Raw genomic sequence first — 17,040 nt, forward strand, 5'->3', positions numbered from 1 at the left:
ATTGAAATGCTTTTATGGATTTAGAAAATGATTTTATTGATTTAAAAAATAGTTGTATTGATTTAAATTGACATGCATCCGTTAAGAAAAATAGTCCGTTGTTACTGTTTGAACTAACGTAGCAACGACAGGAACTGCTTCGATAGTGTTTGTGAGGAGCTTTTTCATTACAGATTTGAAAACATTGTTGCTTGCTTTAAAAGTAGCACAATTTATTATGTCAAACCTTGGAAAGTATCTAGATATCCCTGTCCTAATGCCAAAGTAACTGCCAACTCCCCTCTCCTGCAGGGGGGCGTGGTCAGTTGCAGCTCACAGAATCAGCCCCCTGCAAAAACAGGGCTGGGAAGAGCAAATGGAGCGAAATGAGGCATGGCTAAAATGCAGGATCTGTTTGGTATTTTGAAAAAATATATATATTTATATAGGTATGGCCCTACAATATATGTTTCAAATATAGCATGATAGGTCCACTCTAATTTAGATGTAAGCGATGGCGGTTTTTGAGGCATTTTGTCAACCGTTAGTTTACCTTTCTGTTGTTCTTGTCAACCAGTTGGAGATATCGTTGCTGACGGTCTAAACTAAATAAAAGTGAATGTTAAAATCAGAGTCTTCTGGGACTCAGTAGCAGGATCTTTCTGGTTCAGGTTGTTCAGGCAAGCTGAGGCCTGAATGTTGATCTGAAGAGTCACTGTCTGTGGTTTGTGGGCTGGTTCTCATCCAAGATGGAGGAACTTCCTGATGGTCCTGTTGATGTGAAACTGTCGGCCCGCTGTCATCCTGGTGTGTGTGTGGTTGCTAGGCAACAGAGCAAAGACCTTCGCGGCAGGTCACTAGGCCTGTCTTTCCGTAGTGTGGGTGCACCTGTGTAAGTGACAGGGCAGATTTATGAACAGAAAGCTATAAAGTGTGCTGCATCCTTCACTGTGCTCTCTGTTGCTCCACTTCTCTGTTTCTGTCTTTCTCACACACTGCAAACACACACAAATGAATCCTCCATCCCCTCACATCGCCTCAATCCCCAGCTGTGCCCCATCCCTTCCTACACACACACACACACACACACACACACACACACACACACACACACACACACACACACACACACACACACACACACACACACACACACACACACACACACACACACACACACACACACACACACACACACACACACACACACACACACACACACACACACACACACACACACACACACACACACACACACACACACACACACACACACACACACACCACTCTCTGTTTGACTTTATTTCTCTTTCAGTCTTTCTTTTCCTCATCTTATTCTTAGCATTTCTCTTTTTACAGCCTCATGCCTCACAGTATGTCCGTTCATTGTTGTTATACAGTTCTCAGTTGCTGTTGAATATCGGTTATTTTGACACCTCACTTTGCACGTTCAGAGCTAATACTTAAAAATTGAGTGCAGGTCCAGGTGTCCATTGACGTGACACAGCCACTTTCCTGCACAAATAAACACGCATGAACACACATAAGCACTCTGTTGCATAACGGCTAGAAAGCCGTGGAAAGTCAGTTGCCACAGTGCCTCATGAAAATGTAACGACAATGTGAATAATTAAGATCAAACCAGAGCGTAATGTCACTGTGTGTGTGAGTGTGTTGTTCTCGCTATGGCTGTTGTTGTAACATGTGTGGTGATATCTTCATAATGTTGAAATGTAAACCGTATTGATGTGTTAATTCTATTTTTTGGTCAATACTGCAAGTCATAGTATTGTGGAAGTGGTTTGAACAGAAGTTCATGAGAATTGTATGTAAAAATACACCAGCAGTGATATGAGGCTGAACCACAGAGTCTGGCTACAGTACAGAAGACTGATCTGCCCTATTTATCTAAATGGAGTTATGCTGTTGGTCATATTCATGTCTTCAGCTCTGGGAAGGGACTGATCAAAATGTAAAGGGATGAATTGCGCTTTATTTCCATCCCACCCAAAGTATGCAGTTTGAAGGTTTACTGACTGATGATCAGCTTAATGCTCAGTATTAAGCATACTTTCTCCACCTCTGAAGGTTTAATACTCAGCACTCATTTGTGAAACTAACAAAGTTTTTGTTTAATATTCCGTTATATTTTTAGACTGCTGGTTGGACATGTAGGCAACTAATAGAGAACATAATCGGCAGAACAATCGGTGAAATTCTTTAAAAAAGGAGCTGTTTTGGCTGTTTTTTTTTATTGGTAAAGACTACTAAAGAATATCATTATATATTACCAAATAATTAATCATCTTTTTATTTATTTATTAGTATGTAGTGTCAAATTGATATTTTTATATATCAATTTGACACTGCTTATTTTTTGTATTGTATATTAATTCTCATGTTACATTTTTGTATTATTGTTTTACACATTCGAAATAAATCTAATCAAATCAAAAAATCTTATATTTTCAGCCCTTCTTTTTGACACACATTTTTTAAAAACCTTAATAGTTACGTATACATTGGAATGGTTTCTTCTGTGGCTGTTTTTATACAGTAAACGTGGATCAAGCAAATGATTTAGTCTTATTCTTTTGTTATTCGTTAAATAATATGCTGATGCCAAGTACATCTATATTGGTTACTGATGCCTTTCCATCTTTCCATTGTACCTGTAACTATGAAAAACAGCCTGCAACCTTTTATCATACATACAAGCATATATAAACATAAAATGGCAACACATTTTAACAGTTAATAAAAAACATGCACACAACTAACTGATTTAACTTCTGAAATGTAATATGTTGCATGTTTTTAATTTGGTGTGGGATTGTTTGTTGGACAAAAGGAGCTGTGTAAGCGTGTCAGCTTGAACATTTGTTAGATGCAGCGATGGATCAGACCAGCTTGTCAATCTCTCCTACTCAACTCCTGTCAACATGTTGAATGAGAAATTCAGATCTCTGCTTGCAGCAGATAAAAGTCTATTCATTATCACAATTCTGAAATGTTCATATGTGCCTTTTAAATATCCGCTCTTCACTTAAATGTATACTTTGTGTTGCAACTAATACACACATTGCAAAGGAGAGAAGGTTTGATTACTTTCTGAATTCACTGTTTACAGTATGTATTATATGTAAAACGCTTATTCACGTAAAGTCAATGCAGGAAACTGAATACGACAAATCTTCATTTTTTTATATGAACATACTTGGAAAATGTTGGATACCGTATTATATAACAATATATTCTAATGTATTAATTGAAAAACGAACTATTAAATGTAGTTTTGTAAAAAAGTTAACACAAGAACAATATTGTGTGTTGGATAACCCAAGTAAAGTACTTCAAAAAAGTACTTACTCACATTACTCAAGTGAATGTTGGCTCCCCGTTAAGCAGCGCATAGACTTCAAAGTGCTGCTCCTCACCTTCAAGGCCCTTCACACTCTTGCACCTCCATATCTCTCTGAGCTCCTTCACATCTACACTCCCTCTCGTACTCTCCGATCCTCCTCTGCCTTCCAACTCATTGTACCTTCTGCCCGCCTGATCACCATGGGGTCACGAGCCTTCAGCCACTCTGCCCCCCGTCTCTGGAACTCTCTCCCACAAGACATCCGCAATATGGACTCACTCCCAACCTTCAAATCCAGCCTGAAAACACACCTTTTTAAACTGGCATATTCAATTTCTTAATCTCTGCTAAACTGATTGTTGTTTTTAATTTTTTAAGTCTTGTATTACTGTGTGCTCTTCTTTAATTATGCTCTGTAAGGTGTCCTTGAGAGTTTTGAAAGGCGCCCATAAATAAAATGCAGTATTATTATTATTATTATTATTTATTGTACTTAGACCGACCATCCCACTTCTTCAATGTCATTACTTACTTTTGAGCAGACCTGCTACTTCATTGTACTATGAAAGTGATAAAGTGAACTTTGTCCAACATGTTCTTGAAAAGTGCTTGCAGTCAAATCAAAACTATTCTTTGTGTGTGTCTTGCTGTCTTAACAGCCACCCAAAGATATTAAGCACAGTCCATTTATCTTCCAGCATACAAACTGAATACAAAGGGAATGAGGATCAGAAACCATGTGCTATATTCGGCTCAAAGTATGCAGGGTGCTCTTTTTTTTTTGTCTGTCACTTCAATTAATACATTTAGCACAACTTGAGGCAGAAAGCAGGAACATGCAGTCACCAGGTGTGTGCAGCCTGCTGCCTGCCACACGTTTCCTGCAGCCGCATTAATGAAATGCGGCGCGATTATTACAGATGTCCCACCATGCTGCGATTTATTTAATATTATCTTCAACTGAAGCAATAAATCTATAAATAGATGTGCACAGAGCAAGGAAGGAACAAATGGGAACTGCTGAAATATGAGCAGCATATTGTGCAATGACTAATGCCACATAATTGACATTATTGATTCATCTCTTTGTTGATATTATGTTGTCTTTTTTGGCGTCGCAAAGAAGCCTGAGTTTGACATTCACTTTTTATTCTCTCTCTCTCCCTCCACCAGTGTGCTGTTTTGTGGTCCATAAGCGCTGTCATGAATTTGTCACCTTCTCCTGTCCGGGGGCCGACAAGGGACCAGCATCCGATGTGAGTAAAGAAAATAGGAGGTCATTTTCATATCATGTGCTCAAGTTAGATATTTATTAAACACACAGTTAGTGATTTCTTTCCTGTTAAGTTATGTTTATTATTAACATTACCAAGGTCAGCACTGTGTGTGTGTGTGTGTGTGTGTGTGTGTGTGTGTGTGTGTGTGTGTGTGTGTGTGTGTGTGTGTGTGTGTGTGTGTGTGTGTGTGTGTGTGTGTGTGTGTGTGTGTGTGTGTGTGTGTGTGTGTGTGTGTGTGTGTGTGTGTGTGTGTGTGTGTGTGTGTGTGTGTGTGTGTGTGTGTGTGTGTGTGTGTGTTTCCTGTATTTTCTGCAATATATATATACGCACACGCACACACAGGGATGTTACCTCTTGCACTCTGCTGAGCTGTCAGCCCCAAATCACACTGAGAAATGTCAATAAGGACAGAATGTGCTGCCTGGCTGCCTCGGGTTAATGAGCTGAAATCTTTCATTCACTTACTCCCTAACACACACACACACACACACACACACACACACACACACACACACACACACACACACACACACACACACACACACACACACACACACACACACACACACACACACACACACACACACACACACACACACACACACACACACACACACACACACACACACACACACACACACACACACACACACACACACACACAAGTCAGCACACATTTTGTGAGTCAGCGAGGATTTTAAAGCCATGTAACTGATGTTTATTCATCCCTAACTCCTTGGTCTTTCTTTGTTTTTGTTATATCCCCACAGCTGATTTGTTTCCTCCTATTTTTAGGCATTCTCCAAATTCGAATGAGTGATGCATTCTCTCTTCTAATAAGTTCTCTTTAGCCCTCTGTCATGAGGAAAGCAATGTTCAAATGAATGGTTTGCCCCAGATATACTTAATGGTTAAAAGTAAAATGCACTTTGGTTGCAGGGTGTTGACAGGTTGTATGCCCGGCCCTGTAGTAAATAAGTGTTTACCCCTGTCTGGTGACAAAGAGCTTGACTGACATATGCAGAGCTCTGACCTCAACCCCATCTTCAACAACTTTTGGGATGAGTTTGAGACTTATCGTTCAACGTAGCCGACCTCTCTGATCTCCTCCAATACAATGGGAGCCCGTCCCTGCATGTGGCTCTAAAATGTTGTGATAAGTCTCCCCATAAGAGTGTAAGAGTGTACGTTATATGGTTTATAATTGACATAGTTTAAAAATAATGCTCACATACGGCTGAAATGTTCTGGTGTCCACATACTTTTGGATATAAAGTGTATCTTATTACATGTGTGACTAAGACCAAAGTTCTCTGCATGGTTGGATAACACTTCGAGGTAAATGACAATGTATTTTTGGGGTGAACCGCCCCTTTAAATACAGCCTTACAAGACAACCGAGAACAACTGAACTTGTTTTTGAATCTTTTAAAGGAGTCTGAGCTAACTGCAGATGCAGGGCCTAGCCTGAAGTGACCTGGATTACTCTTTAATATTGAATTCACATATCTTCTCTCGCCTCTCTGTGTTTGTGCCTTTGCAGGATCCTCGTAGTAAACACAAGTTTAAGGTCCATACCTACTCCAGCCCGACCTTCTGTGACCACTGCGGCTCGCTCCTCTACGGGCTGTTACACCAGGGCATGAAATGCGACCGTAAGTGTGTGTGTGTGTGTGTGTGTGTGTGTGTGTGTGTGTGTGTGTGTGTGTGTGTGTGTGTGTGTGTGTGTGTGTGTGTGTGTGTGTGTGTGTGTGTGTGTGTGTGTGTGTGTGTGTGTGTGTGTGTGTGTGTGTGTGTGTGTGTGTGTGTGTGTGTGTGTGTGTGTGTGTGTGTGTGTGTGTGTGTGTGTGTGTGTGTGTGTGTGTGTGTGTGTGTGTGTGTGTGTGTGTGTGTGTGTGTGTGTGTGTGTGTGTGTGTGTGTGTGTGTGTGTGTGTGTGTGTGTGTGTGTGTGTGTGTGTGTGTGTGTGTGTGTGTGTGTGTGTGTGTGTGTGTGTGTGTGTGTGTGTGTGATCACACCATTTGAGCATGAGGCTCAAAGGAATGCTCTCGAGGCCATAAGCAGAACATTTCAACTGCACATTTCAGTTTATTCAAAGTGAACATTTTCATCGTTAACAAATGTGGCCCACATTATATTTTTGTTCTCCTGTCCATTGTTAGCTGGGACCCATTTCTGCTTCGATTCATTTGGCCAACTGGGAGGCCATTAGTCAGAATTGTAGGAAATGACTGCTTAACATTTATTTTCTGTCAATCCAACTAAAATTGTTTTTACTCTAGGTAAATGTGTGGATTGTGAACTGTAGTTCAATGAAAACACATTAATATTGCATGCACAGCATTTGCAAATATTGAGCTACTCATTATGATGAGACTGACAGCTTATTAGATTGTATCAGCTTAAATTCAGACAGTTGGAGAGATATTATCAGCTTCTCATAACAATGAGTGAATCGTTTTTACATTCCTGCTGTTGTGTCATATTATTGCTGACCATTTGGCTGTTGTTGGCAACAAAGACTCAAACAGGAAGTGGGTTACATCTCTGCTGTCTCCAGCCATCACTAGCATGCAGTGGGTAGACAGTTCCTCATTGTACCTGTGTGCAGTCCACGCTGTTTGATGAACTTGGCCTTTAAACTTGTTTTCATACATTTTGATGTAATCATTAGATGTTCACATAAAAGAAACGAAACACGGTTGATGCTAAAAATACATTGGCAGCTTATAAAAACAACACAGTTCACAAAGAGGTTATTGTGGTTTATTCATTTATGTAAACAAACAACATTTGACTAGGAGCTCTTGCAAATTGTATTCAAATGAATAAATGAGTTTGTATTGGACTACACAGGACATAGTGGACATTCACAAACACATACAGAGAAACATTTCTATGGTTAAATTAATAACTTTTTCAATATTCTTCTGGTAAGACAATCTGATAAGTACATCACTGTTTAGATATGAGAACAGTTTGGTTATAACCTCTTGATTTGGCTGTTTTTCTAATTAGCAAAACAAAGAAAAATGCTTTGGTCAAATTGTAAAAAGAATGAAGACTAATTTATTTTCCAAACACCTTTTTTATGACTATTGGAAAACAACATGAGGTCAAGAATGTATTTTAAGGGAAATTCACAAAAAGAAAAACGCAGTGCTAAGAGTTAATGACTGCACTAACGATTGGCAATTAAGTGATGTTATTGATGTGGGTCTTCATTATCTTATTTTCTTTGGCAAAGGATGGTCCAGTTGGGAAGCGAAACTTGGTTCCGAGTAAGAACATATAACAATTGTCCGGTACCGGGATTAATAAGAATTGTGAGCTAGCTCTCTCTCTCTCTCTCTCTCTCTCTCTCTCTCTCTCTCTCTCTCTCTCTCTCCCTCGCTCCCTCGCTTAAACACCTTCATCTCTATCAACCCATCATATGTTCTTTCTCTAACAAATAATGAAGGTTATTAAGCATATTAGCTCTTCTGTTGTTAATAATATTATGGACTGCCAATTTACTCTATGAAGTAAACAGGCCTCCTTTTCTCTGTTCTCACGTGACCAGATAGTGAGACAGACTCGGGGAGAGGGAAGTCGTATGTTGTTTGTGAAGCAGGGTATGAAAAGTAAACCATTTAAAATAAAATAAGTTTTATATGGTCGGACTCTGTGTCACACAGGCCGGTTGCAGTGTAACAGAGGAGGAGACTGGGGGGGATTGTACATTCTCAAACCATTTGGAACTAACTAGTGAATGCAAAAACAATGCAGGGATGATTAGTAAATTATTTAATTCAATAACAGCAACCAAATGAGTGATTTGTAAACATTTATAGATACAAAAATGGTCCCGCTGAAATTGGCATGTGACTTATTTTTACCCTCTCAAAGAATCAAAATCAAGAACCGAAAAGAACCGGAATCGAAAAGCAGAACCGGAATCTTTAAAATCCAAATGATACCAAACCCACTTGTATTGTTCTTGGTCATCCCCATATATGGTTTTCATCAACAGTTGATGTGAGTGGAGCCAGATAGAATACGTCAAAGATACAGATATAATAGGACGTATATCAGAAGAAATAGAGTAATCATAAAATGTGTTATCATGGACAGAAAAATATGAGATTACCTAATCAATCTCCATCCTCCACCTCATTTAAGGAGTGTGAAACGTGGAGCTTTGTACATCAGAGCAGTCTGACATCTGGTGGACAGACGGAGAAGTTACACAATTGTGTTTGGCTATTTCTTATCTGTAATATAACTGAAGAGATGCACTATTATTGGTTATATTTACATGTCTTGCTGTACTCAATGAATCTAAAACAATCTAATCTGGGTTTAGAGAGCAGGGAGGGTCTAATTAAAGATGCTGTTGACTTGCATTAGTGGAAGTGTAGGATCCAGTTTGGGGCTTATATTTCAGATGACTCTGTGTTTGTTGCTTTGTTATTGCCCAATAATATATTTCAATCTCTCTCCTGTGAGTTACCAAACAACACTGAATCACTTAAAAGTCTATAATTTAGCAATACCAGCAGCATGGCGATAATGGCTTTTAAAAATCGACTCGACTCTGTTTACTTTGTGGTTTTGGAATATAATTAAGTTGTGCATGTTTGTGTGTCTGTGTTCAGACTGTTTGATGAACATCCACAAGCGGTGTGTGGCCAACGTCCCGAGCCTGTGTGGGACAGATCACACGGAGAGGAGAGGACGCCTTCAGATCACTGCCCAGATCGCTGACGAAACTCTCACCGTCACCAGTGAGTGCACTCTGGTCTCTTAATTCTCACACACACATACACACACACAAATGCACACATTGAGCGCCTCTCAAAGCTCTGAATCAGCCCAAGACTAAAACGTGAAAGTCCATTAGTTGATCAATGATCCAACGATTGCCCCACATCGCCACTGGGACACACATCCCCGTGCCAGCGCTCCTTCTCTCAGACGGCCGTACATTGATTATGGAACACAAACTAAACTGTTGGTAAGTGTTGTGAAATGTAGCAAGAGTTATTTAGGGCAGGACTCACAGCCACACTTAGAGCTTCACATCCCGCTGTCCTCTGCCAAGGACAATTTCCAAACGTCTAAAAGTGTCTATTCATGGTATGTTTTTGTTCTCCTTCTAAAACTTGTTTTGTAACCATGTCCTCCTCCCCAACCCCTCGCAGTCAGAGAGGCGAGGAACCTGGTGCCCATGGACCCCAACGGCCTGTCAGACCCCTATGTCAAACTCAAGCTGATCCCAGATCCCAAGAGTGAGAGCAAGCAGAAGACCAAGACCATCAAATGTTGCCTCAACCCCACCTGGAATGAGACCTTCACTTTGTGAGTAATTCTGCACCGAGTAGGTCGATAAGTTAAAAATAACAACCGGCCACCGTGTGTCAAGAAAGGGATTTTTTCTTAGACATTTATTATTTAACATTTATTATTTAACAGAAAATACAACTATAAACTGTCACTTAGTTAAGACTTATTTAATTGGCTTGTTAATCCATTGTCAATCAAATTACATTAAAGAAAAACCTAAACTAAATTAAACTCACTAAAACCGTCTAGCTTATCTTCCCACTGTTGCCACAATAACCAACGTAATATTTGGTCAAAATACACCCATAATTCACAGAGTAAGATGTTAAAATATGCATTTTGTAAACTGTGTCTTACCACTGTCTCTTTTAGCTGCCCTCACTCATTTGTCAGATGCAGACCATTACATTTCCAAATTAAAACAACAAATATTGCCCCATTATATCAACCTAAACCCAAACTCTCAACCCTATTCTGTACCAACATTTGGCAGATTTTTGAGGCTTCAACAAACTTATTTTTGCCGTTATTGGCATACTCTCTTGGCCCCATTTGCCATTTGTCACCAAAGCACAAAGCCCTGTCCCCATTCTTCTTCCTGTTCTTGCTTGTTGTTGTTCTGGGTTGCTGTGTGACTGCTACGAAAGGCACAGGCATTAAAACCTGTCACACGCTGCGGTGTTCACCGGTTTAAACAGAGAGAGATGTGAGGACTGTGGCTTTGAAGGCAAATTCTGAACTCGGTTTTTCATCTTTACCTATTTTTAGAGCGCCATTCATCTTACTGTCCTCCCTTTTTTCTCTAATTTCTAAGCAAACTAAAAGACAGCGACAAAGACCGCCGTCTGTCAGTGGAGATCTGGGACTGGGACCTGACCAGCAGGAACGACTTCATGGGATCCCTGTCCTTCGGGATCTCAGAGCTACAGAAACAAGGGGTAGATGGGTGGTAAGAGATGGTGGATAATTGGGGAAATTACACAGTTGGAGTTATAAAAATAACAAAGGCAGGGGAACAGGGGTCTTCATATTTAAGGGACTTATTGTCATAGTCTGGTGATAATCCTGGATTTAATGTTTTTATCCCGGGGTTTAGGTTCAAGATGCTGTCCCAGGAGGAAGGAGAGTATTTTAATGTTCCCGTCCAGCCAGACGGAGAAGACGGTAACGAGGAGCTACGCCAAAAGTTTGAGGTGAGTTGCACAAAATGACAAAAGGTTTTTAGTTGTGCTGTCCTTGTTTTATTAATAGGGTCTTTTTACTCTTCCCTTATAATCTTGTTCTTCTCCTGTTATTGCTTCTCTTCAGAGGGCGAGGGTGGGTCCAGGGAAGTCCACAGACTCTTCTTCCTCCTCCTCGGTGTGCAAGTACGACAGCAATGGCAACCAGGACCGAGTCAAGCTCTCAGACTTCAACTTCATCATGGTTTTGGGCAAGGGCAGCTTTGGCAAGGTGATGCACATTAGTGGTGTTTTAATGTACCAATCGACCAGCCAGCATTTAAAATAGGCCAGTTGGCAGCTGGTGGACTGGGACTGACAATTTAGTCTCACATATCCATTTTTTCCCCATTAATGTTGACATTGATGTGCTGCATAATATTTTTACATTGTACACACAGAGGCACATAGTTAAAATACAGCCACACGCACATCGTGTTGTCGATATATTGCATCTGTTTTCTTCTGGGAAAGTAAAATATTAAAGTATATATTATTAAAAAGACATTTTCAGTCCGATATTATTTGTCCAGTAAATTGGAGCACTTGCCTCTATTTGAGTGAGTGAGAGAAAGTATTTTCTATCTTCTACCTTAGTGTAGTTTTGAAGAAAATGTAGATGATTTCTTAGTCAATGTTATAAAAGGAACATACAATCCGATGTCTTATGTATGCTGCCATTACTATGAAGCTAATGTATTACCTTTTATTTCGATGACTCTGTACAGGTGATGCTGGCTGAGAGGAAGGGCACAGATGAGTTGTACGCCGTCAAAATCCTGAAGAAGGACGTGGTGATCCAGGACGACGATGTGGAGTGCACCATGGTGGAAAAGAGAGTCCTCGCTCTGGCTGGAAAACCTCCTTTCCTCACTCAGCTGCACTCCTGTTTCCAGACGATGGTAAAGATACACAACATCTTGAATTCACTAAGATGAGCACATGCAGAAACTTGGAGTATTTATTCTCCTCCTCTTTGTTTTTCAGGACCGATTGTATTTTGTCATGGAGTATATCAATGGAGGAGACCTTATGTACCAGATCCAACAGGTCGGCAAATTCAAGGAGCCGCATGCTGTGTGAGTACACACACACACACACACACACAAAAAGTACAAAATACTCTAACATGTATTTGTGAGTGTGAATGTTCAGTCAGTGAGGCAGAGGCTGTCTATTTGCATGTATTAGTTCATAAACGTAATGCTTTGCGTTTAACTGTACTCATATTTAAATGGCGAAGCTGTAGGAAGTCCTTAAAAGGCTTATTGGGCAGAATAAGTATCGTTATTCATGCTTTTAGTTTCAATTTAGCTGAAATTTAAAGTGTTCACAATAACATAACCTCAAATTACTTCATTTTATCAACATCAAGCGTTGTTATGCAATTGTGACATTATAAATGTCAAATATTTTATTCATATCATCGCTCACAATGTCCCGAAATATTAGTTTTTCTCACATGCTTTGCTTTTACACTTTGGTCTCTTATATCATTTATCCTATTTTACTTTTATTATCAAATAGTTCTGTCGTTTATTGGACCTGTTTTTACCCTTGATCGTTTTCTCTTAGTTTGAAGAACTTAGACATTTCATCGAGTGAGCTATATAAATTAATTTAATTATTATTAAATAATCAATGAAAACAGAAACTCAAATTTGTTTAGAAACTGGTATTTGTCTGTGTTTTAGGTTCTATGCCGCAGAGATTGCCATTGGACTTTTCTTCCTCCACTCCAAAGGCATCGTGTATCGGTGAGTCAGTCTGTGAACCTGTATATGCAGTTACCACTCATTTCAGAATACAGGGGGGACTAATGTGTGTGTGTGTGTGTGTGTGTGTGTGTGTGTGTGTGTGTGTGTGTGTGTGTGTGTGTGTGTGTGTGTGTGTGTGTGTGTGTGTGTGTGTGTGTGTGTGTGTGTGTGTGTGTGTGTGTGTGTGTGTGTGTGTGTGTGTGTGTGTGTGTGTGTGTGTGTGTGTGTGTGTGTGTGTGTGTGTGTGTGTGTGTGTGTGTGTGTGTGTGTGTGTGTGTGTGTGTGTGTGTGTCAGGGATCTGAAGCTGGACAACGTTATGCTGGACGCTGAAGGCCATATAAAGATAGCCGACTTTGGCATGTGCAAAGAGAACATGTACGATGGAATAACCACAAAGACCTTTTGCGGGACACCAGACTACATCGCTCCAGAGGTGTGTTCACATGCTCTTTTTGTATATGACATCGTATAAGTTATGAAAAAGCCTCACATCTCAACTGGTGTGTCTTACAGATCATAGCTTATCAGCCTTACGGAAGGTCTGTGGACTGGTGGGCTTTCGGAGTACTACTTTATGAAATGCTTGCTGGACAGGTGTGTATCCATTTGCAGCTGTTATTTTACTTTTTTAAGAACAATTGTGACAAGAATAATGATGATGTATATTTGTGCCCATCCAGCCGCCTTTTGACGGGGAAGATGAAGATGAGCTATTCCAGTCCATCATGGAGCATCACGTCTCCTACCCTAAATCCATGTCCAAAGAAGCTGTTGCTATCTGCAAGGGGGTGAGGGCACACGCTCGAATGCACATAAACACTCAGTCTGGGTCTATCAGAATAAGAATTCCTCTAGTAGTCCCACAGAGGGGAGTTTACATTGTTACACAAAGATACAATACTGATAAAAAAGGATTGAGTAAAGTGGCAAGCACACACTAATACAAATTTAAAATCAAATAATAATTACACATTCCAAGGATAAACACCTAAGTAGCATTAAACAAAAATGAGTGAAACAAGGAGAAAGTAAACGAGTAGCTGCAGGATGACTGTAGTGACACTTATACAAGTTAATATTGCACAATGTTGTATTATAACATTTATGGCCTATTCATATCACTCAAGTCTTTTTTGCAGCTATACCAGAGCTGACTTACTGTATCTAGCAATAGTAAAAGTGTAGGTTGCGTGAATAGAGGAAACACTTAAATCTAACAATAAGTTTATGGGCTGGTAGTTTTTGGCAGTTAACATACATTTATTGAAGATTTTGACTATGATTCAAGTATAGGAATGTAACACAGTAATATTTTTTGTAACTAAATACTACAGTTTACCTGCTTTATTAACCCCTCCCATTTAATGCCGGTTCCTGCATTTAACGGATGCTAGTGTGAAGGTATTTGTCACAGAATTCGCAACCATTTTCCAGCCCTTCTCACCTTTTTTGTCTGGGTTTGATTCCAGCTGATGACAAAGCACCCAGGTAAGCGTCTGGGCTGCGGTCCAGAGGGCGAGAGAGACATCAAGGAGCACGCCTTCTTCCGCTATATAGACTGGGAAAAACTGGAGAATATGGAGGTCCAGCCGCCTTTCAAACCAAAAGCTGTGAGTATAGTACACACACATCTTTTTCAGCTGTTGTATATTACCTGAATGTCACTGCTTACTTTAGAAATTAGTCACAGTAAGGAAGGGAATAGCAGACTTAGACAAACTTTCAAGGTAAGTAATAGTTTAGATCGCTCATCCCACAAACCCCACCATCACCTGCCATTGGTCACTACTCGGACAAATGCTGAGCTAAGATTTGTGAGTGTAGTCACCAATGATGAAGCTGAGATTTCAGTGGCTCACATGCAGACCAATTGAAATCCACAGTTTTGGCTGTGAGCGATTTGATTGGTTGATGCCATGTTTTAGTTGTATTTCTCTTTTTTCTCTTTGTTTGTTGTTGTCTCTTTTTTTCTTCACATCCCTCATCCAACTCACTCCACCCTCCCCATCTCTCTCTCTATCTCCACCTCTCTCCTCTCCACGGCAGTGTGGGCGTGATGCGGAGAACTTTGATCGCTTTTTCACGCGCCACCCCCCTGAGCTGACCCCCCCAGATTCGGAACTTATAGCCAACCTGGACCAGGAAGAATTCCAAGGCTTCTCATTTGTTAACCCTGAGTACCCCGACAGCACTCAATGACCATGCCACACATCACTGGGCTGCACAAGGCAACCCCCCACACCTCAACACACATAATAAAAACAAACAAAAAAAATACCATGATGTCATATCCAGGTGAAACATGAAAGAAATAGTTCAGCATTTTGGGAAATACGCTTTTTTCCCCCTGAGACGTAGGAGAGATTATTTGTATCAATCTCATGTCTGTAAGAATGAGCTGGAGTCGGGAGGTGATTAGCCTAGCGTAGCATAAAGACTGGAAGCAGGTGGAAAGCATTAAAGAATATATAGTCTTACTAGTTCATCTAAATGAGTTTGATAAATACAGAAGCAAGATTGCAAACAAAGAGTTTACATGCAGTCTCATGTATGGAAATGAGATGAAATGTATTCAATTGGTAAATGTCGGTTATGTATTTGAGCTGTATTTTTATGGTAATACATTTCACCTCTGGCTTCCACCATCTTTTTATGCCAAGCTAAGCCAATTTGCCTCCTAGCTCCAGCCCCGTACACTAGAGTACAGACATAAGAGTGGTGGAAATCCTCTCATCTAATGCTCTGAAAGAAGTCAAACAAGCGTACATCCCAACATTTACATTCCTCTGCAAAATGTTCGGATTGAAATGCAGACAGGTGCTCAAACGCTCACAATCAGGAGAAATAATCACATATTCACGTGTCAAGTTGCCAGTGGGAGACGAGCGGTGACACTGTTTTCAATTGACTGTGGTTTAGTTTAGCACGTCATGTGACACTTGCTGCTCTCATTTCAGCTCTACTGGCTGTATTTCTATCTTTAGTGTAGAAATGTTTGCTCGCTCCTGAACGCCGACCGGCTGCTCTCTGTGTCGCCCTCCCTGTGATTGCATATTGACAACCTAACAGTAATATTGATGAGTGTACTATGATCACATTATTTGGTAATATTCATACAGTGTAAGTGAAAACTGACCAACTGCTTTGCTATGATTGTTTGAGTGCTAAATCAGTTTCCTAATGTTACATTTATTTTGTCTATAGGACCAAATACTTCTGTTCAGTCGGTGTTGTGGTGAGCTTAAGATTTTTGCTGATAATTTTAAACCAGAGGATATAATACTTTATACGTGCATTCAGAGTGTCTGCGTCAAAATAGTGATTTTTGACTGAAGTCTCATCACCTTTCTCCTGAGTCATTACCGAAAGCATTAGGCACATTACACTGTTTTTAACGACATATCTCTTAGCTTGTAAACAACCTTTTTTTGAGGGGATTATTTCACATATGACGAGTCTTGTGAAGCTTGTAGTTTGTTAGGATGTCCAAAAGTGCCAACATTGTGTTCAGAATCATGAGGATGTGGAAACGTATTGTCCTCAACTACTGTGATGAAGGGCAGCCATCTAGTGCCATTTTGCAGTACATGTATAAATATTAGAATATGCATAATAGCTCATCTGTTCTCCAACAAAACAATACTCTCGGAAAGTCATTTTCATATATGAAGTGAATGAAGACGTGTGTTTCATTGTGAGGCAGGTTGTATTATCTTTTTGTAACTGTGTAACGATGCAGGGTTGTAACAAATGTGTCAAATCTTGTTCTTTGAGCTCGTATCAAAAAGGGAGGCGGCATGAAGTTGACATCATAGATACAGAAAGATGCTCGCTGATAACAAGACGTTTGATTCTGCCAGGTGGACAGACCATAAATCAATGGTCACATAAGGAGCGATATGACAGAGAAACATATATATATATATATATATATATATATATATTTGGAGTTCTTTATTAAGAAGGATATATGGATAAATAGTTTGGGATTGTATAATTGTCCTGTATGACTGGAAACTGATAATATACTCACTGGTGCCTACCAGACTACTTCTGCTGTGTCCGACTTGTTACTGCCGCTGCACCCAGAACGTGGACACATGATTATTGGTTCCTTG

The 17,040-nt window shown here is 40.1% G+C and overlaps 1 protein-coding gene across 2 annotated transcripts in view; it reads left to right on the forward strand.

Annotated features, from left to right (window-relative positions):
* Positions 1–17,040, forward strand: part of LOC117447993 (protein kinase C beta type) — a 30,558-nt gene that overhangs the window by 10,240 nt on the left and 3,278 nt on the right. Inside the window, exons 3-17 of one of the 2 annotated variants that reach the window (XM_034085037.2) lie at positions 4,517–4,599; positions 6,164–6,275; positions 9,257–9,385; positions 9,803–9,959; positions 10,759–10,893; positions 11,041–11,137; positions 11,253–11,396; positions 11,893–12,066; positions 12,152–12,243; positions 12,859–12,921; positions 13,217–13,355; positions 13,436–13,516; positions 13,603–13,710; positions 14,392–14,532; positions 14,969–16,976. In XM_034085037.2, coding sequence (XP_033940928.1) covers positions 4,517–4,599; positions 6,164–6,275; positions 9,257–9,385; positions 9,803–9,959; positions 10,759–10,893; positions 11,041–11,137; positions 11,253–11,396; positions 11,893–12,066; positions 12,152–12,243; positions 12,859–12,921; positions 13,217–13,355; positions 13,436–13,516; positions 13,603–13,710; positions 14,392–14,532; positions 14,969–15,121 — 1,808 coding nt within the window. In that variant the 3' untranslated portion in view covers positions 15,122–16,976. Of the gene's footprint in view, positions 1–4,516; positions 4,600–6,163; positions 6,276–9,256; positions 9,386–9,802; positions 9,960–10,758; positions 10,894–11,040; positions 11,138–11,252; positions 11,397–11,892; positions 12,067–12,151; positions 12,244–12,858; positions 12,922–13,216; positions 13,356–13,435; positions 13,517–13,602; positions 13,711–14,391; positions 14,533–14,968; positions 16,977–17,040 lie in introns of those variants that run through there. The other variant, XM_034085047.2, reaches the window with a different exon arrangement.

The sequence above is a fragment of the Pseudochaenichthys georgianus genome, chromosome 1 (genome assembly GCF_902827115.2).
Source record: "Pseudochaenichthys georgianus chromosome 1, fPseGeo1.2, whole genome shotgun sequence".
Lineage (NCBI taxonomy): Eukaryota > Metazoa > Chordata > Actinopteri > Perciformes > Channichthyidae > Pseudochaenichthys > Pseudochaenichthys georgianus.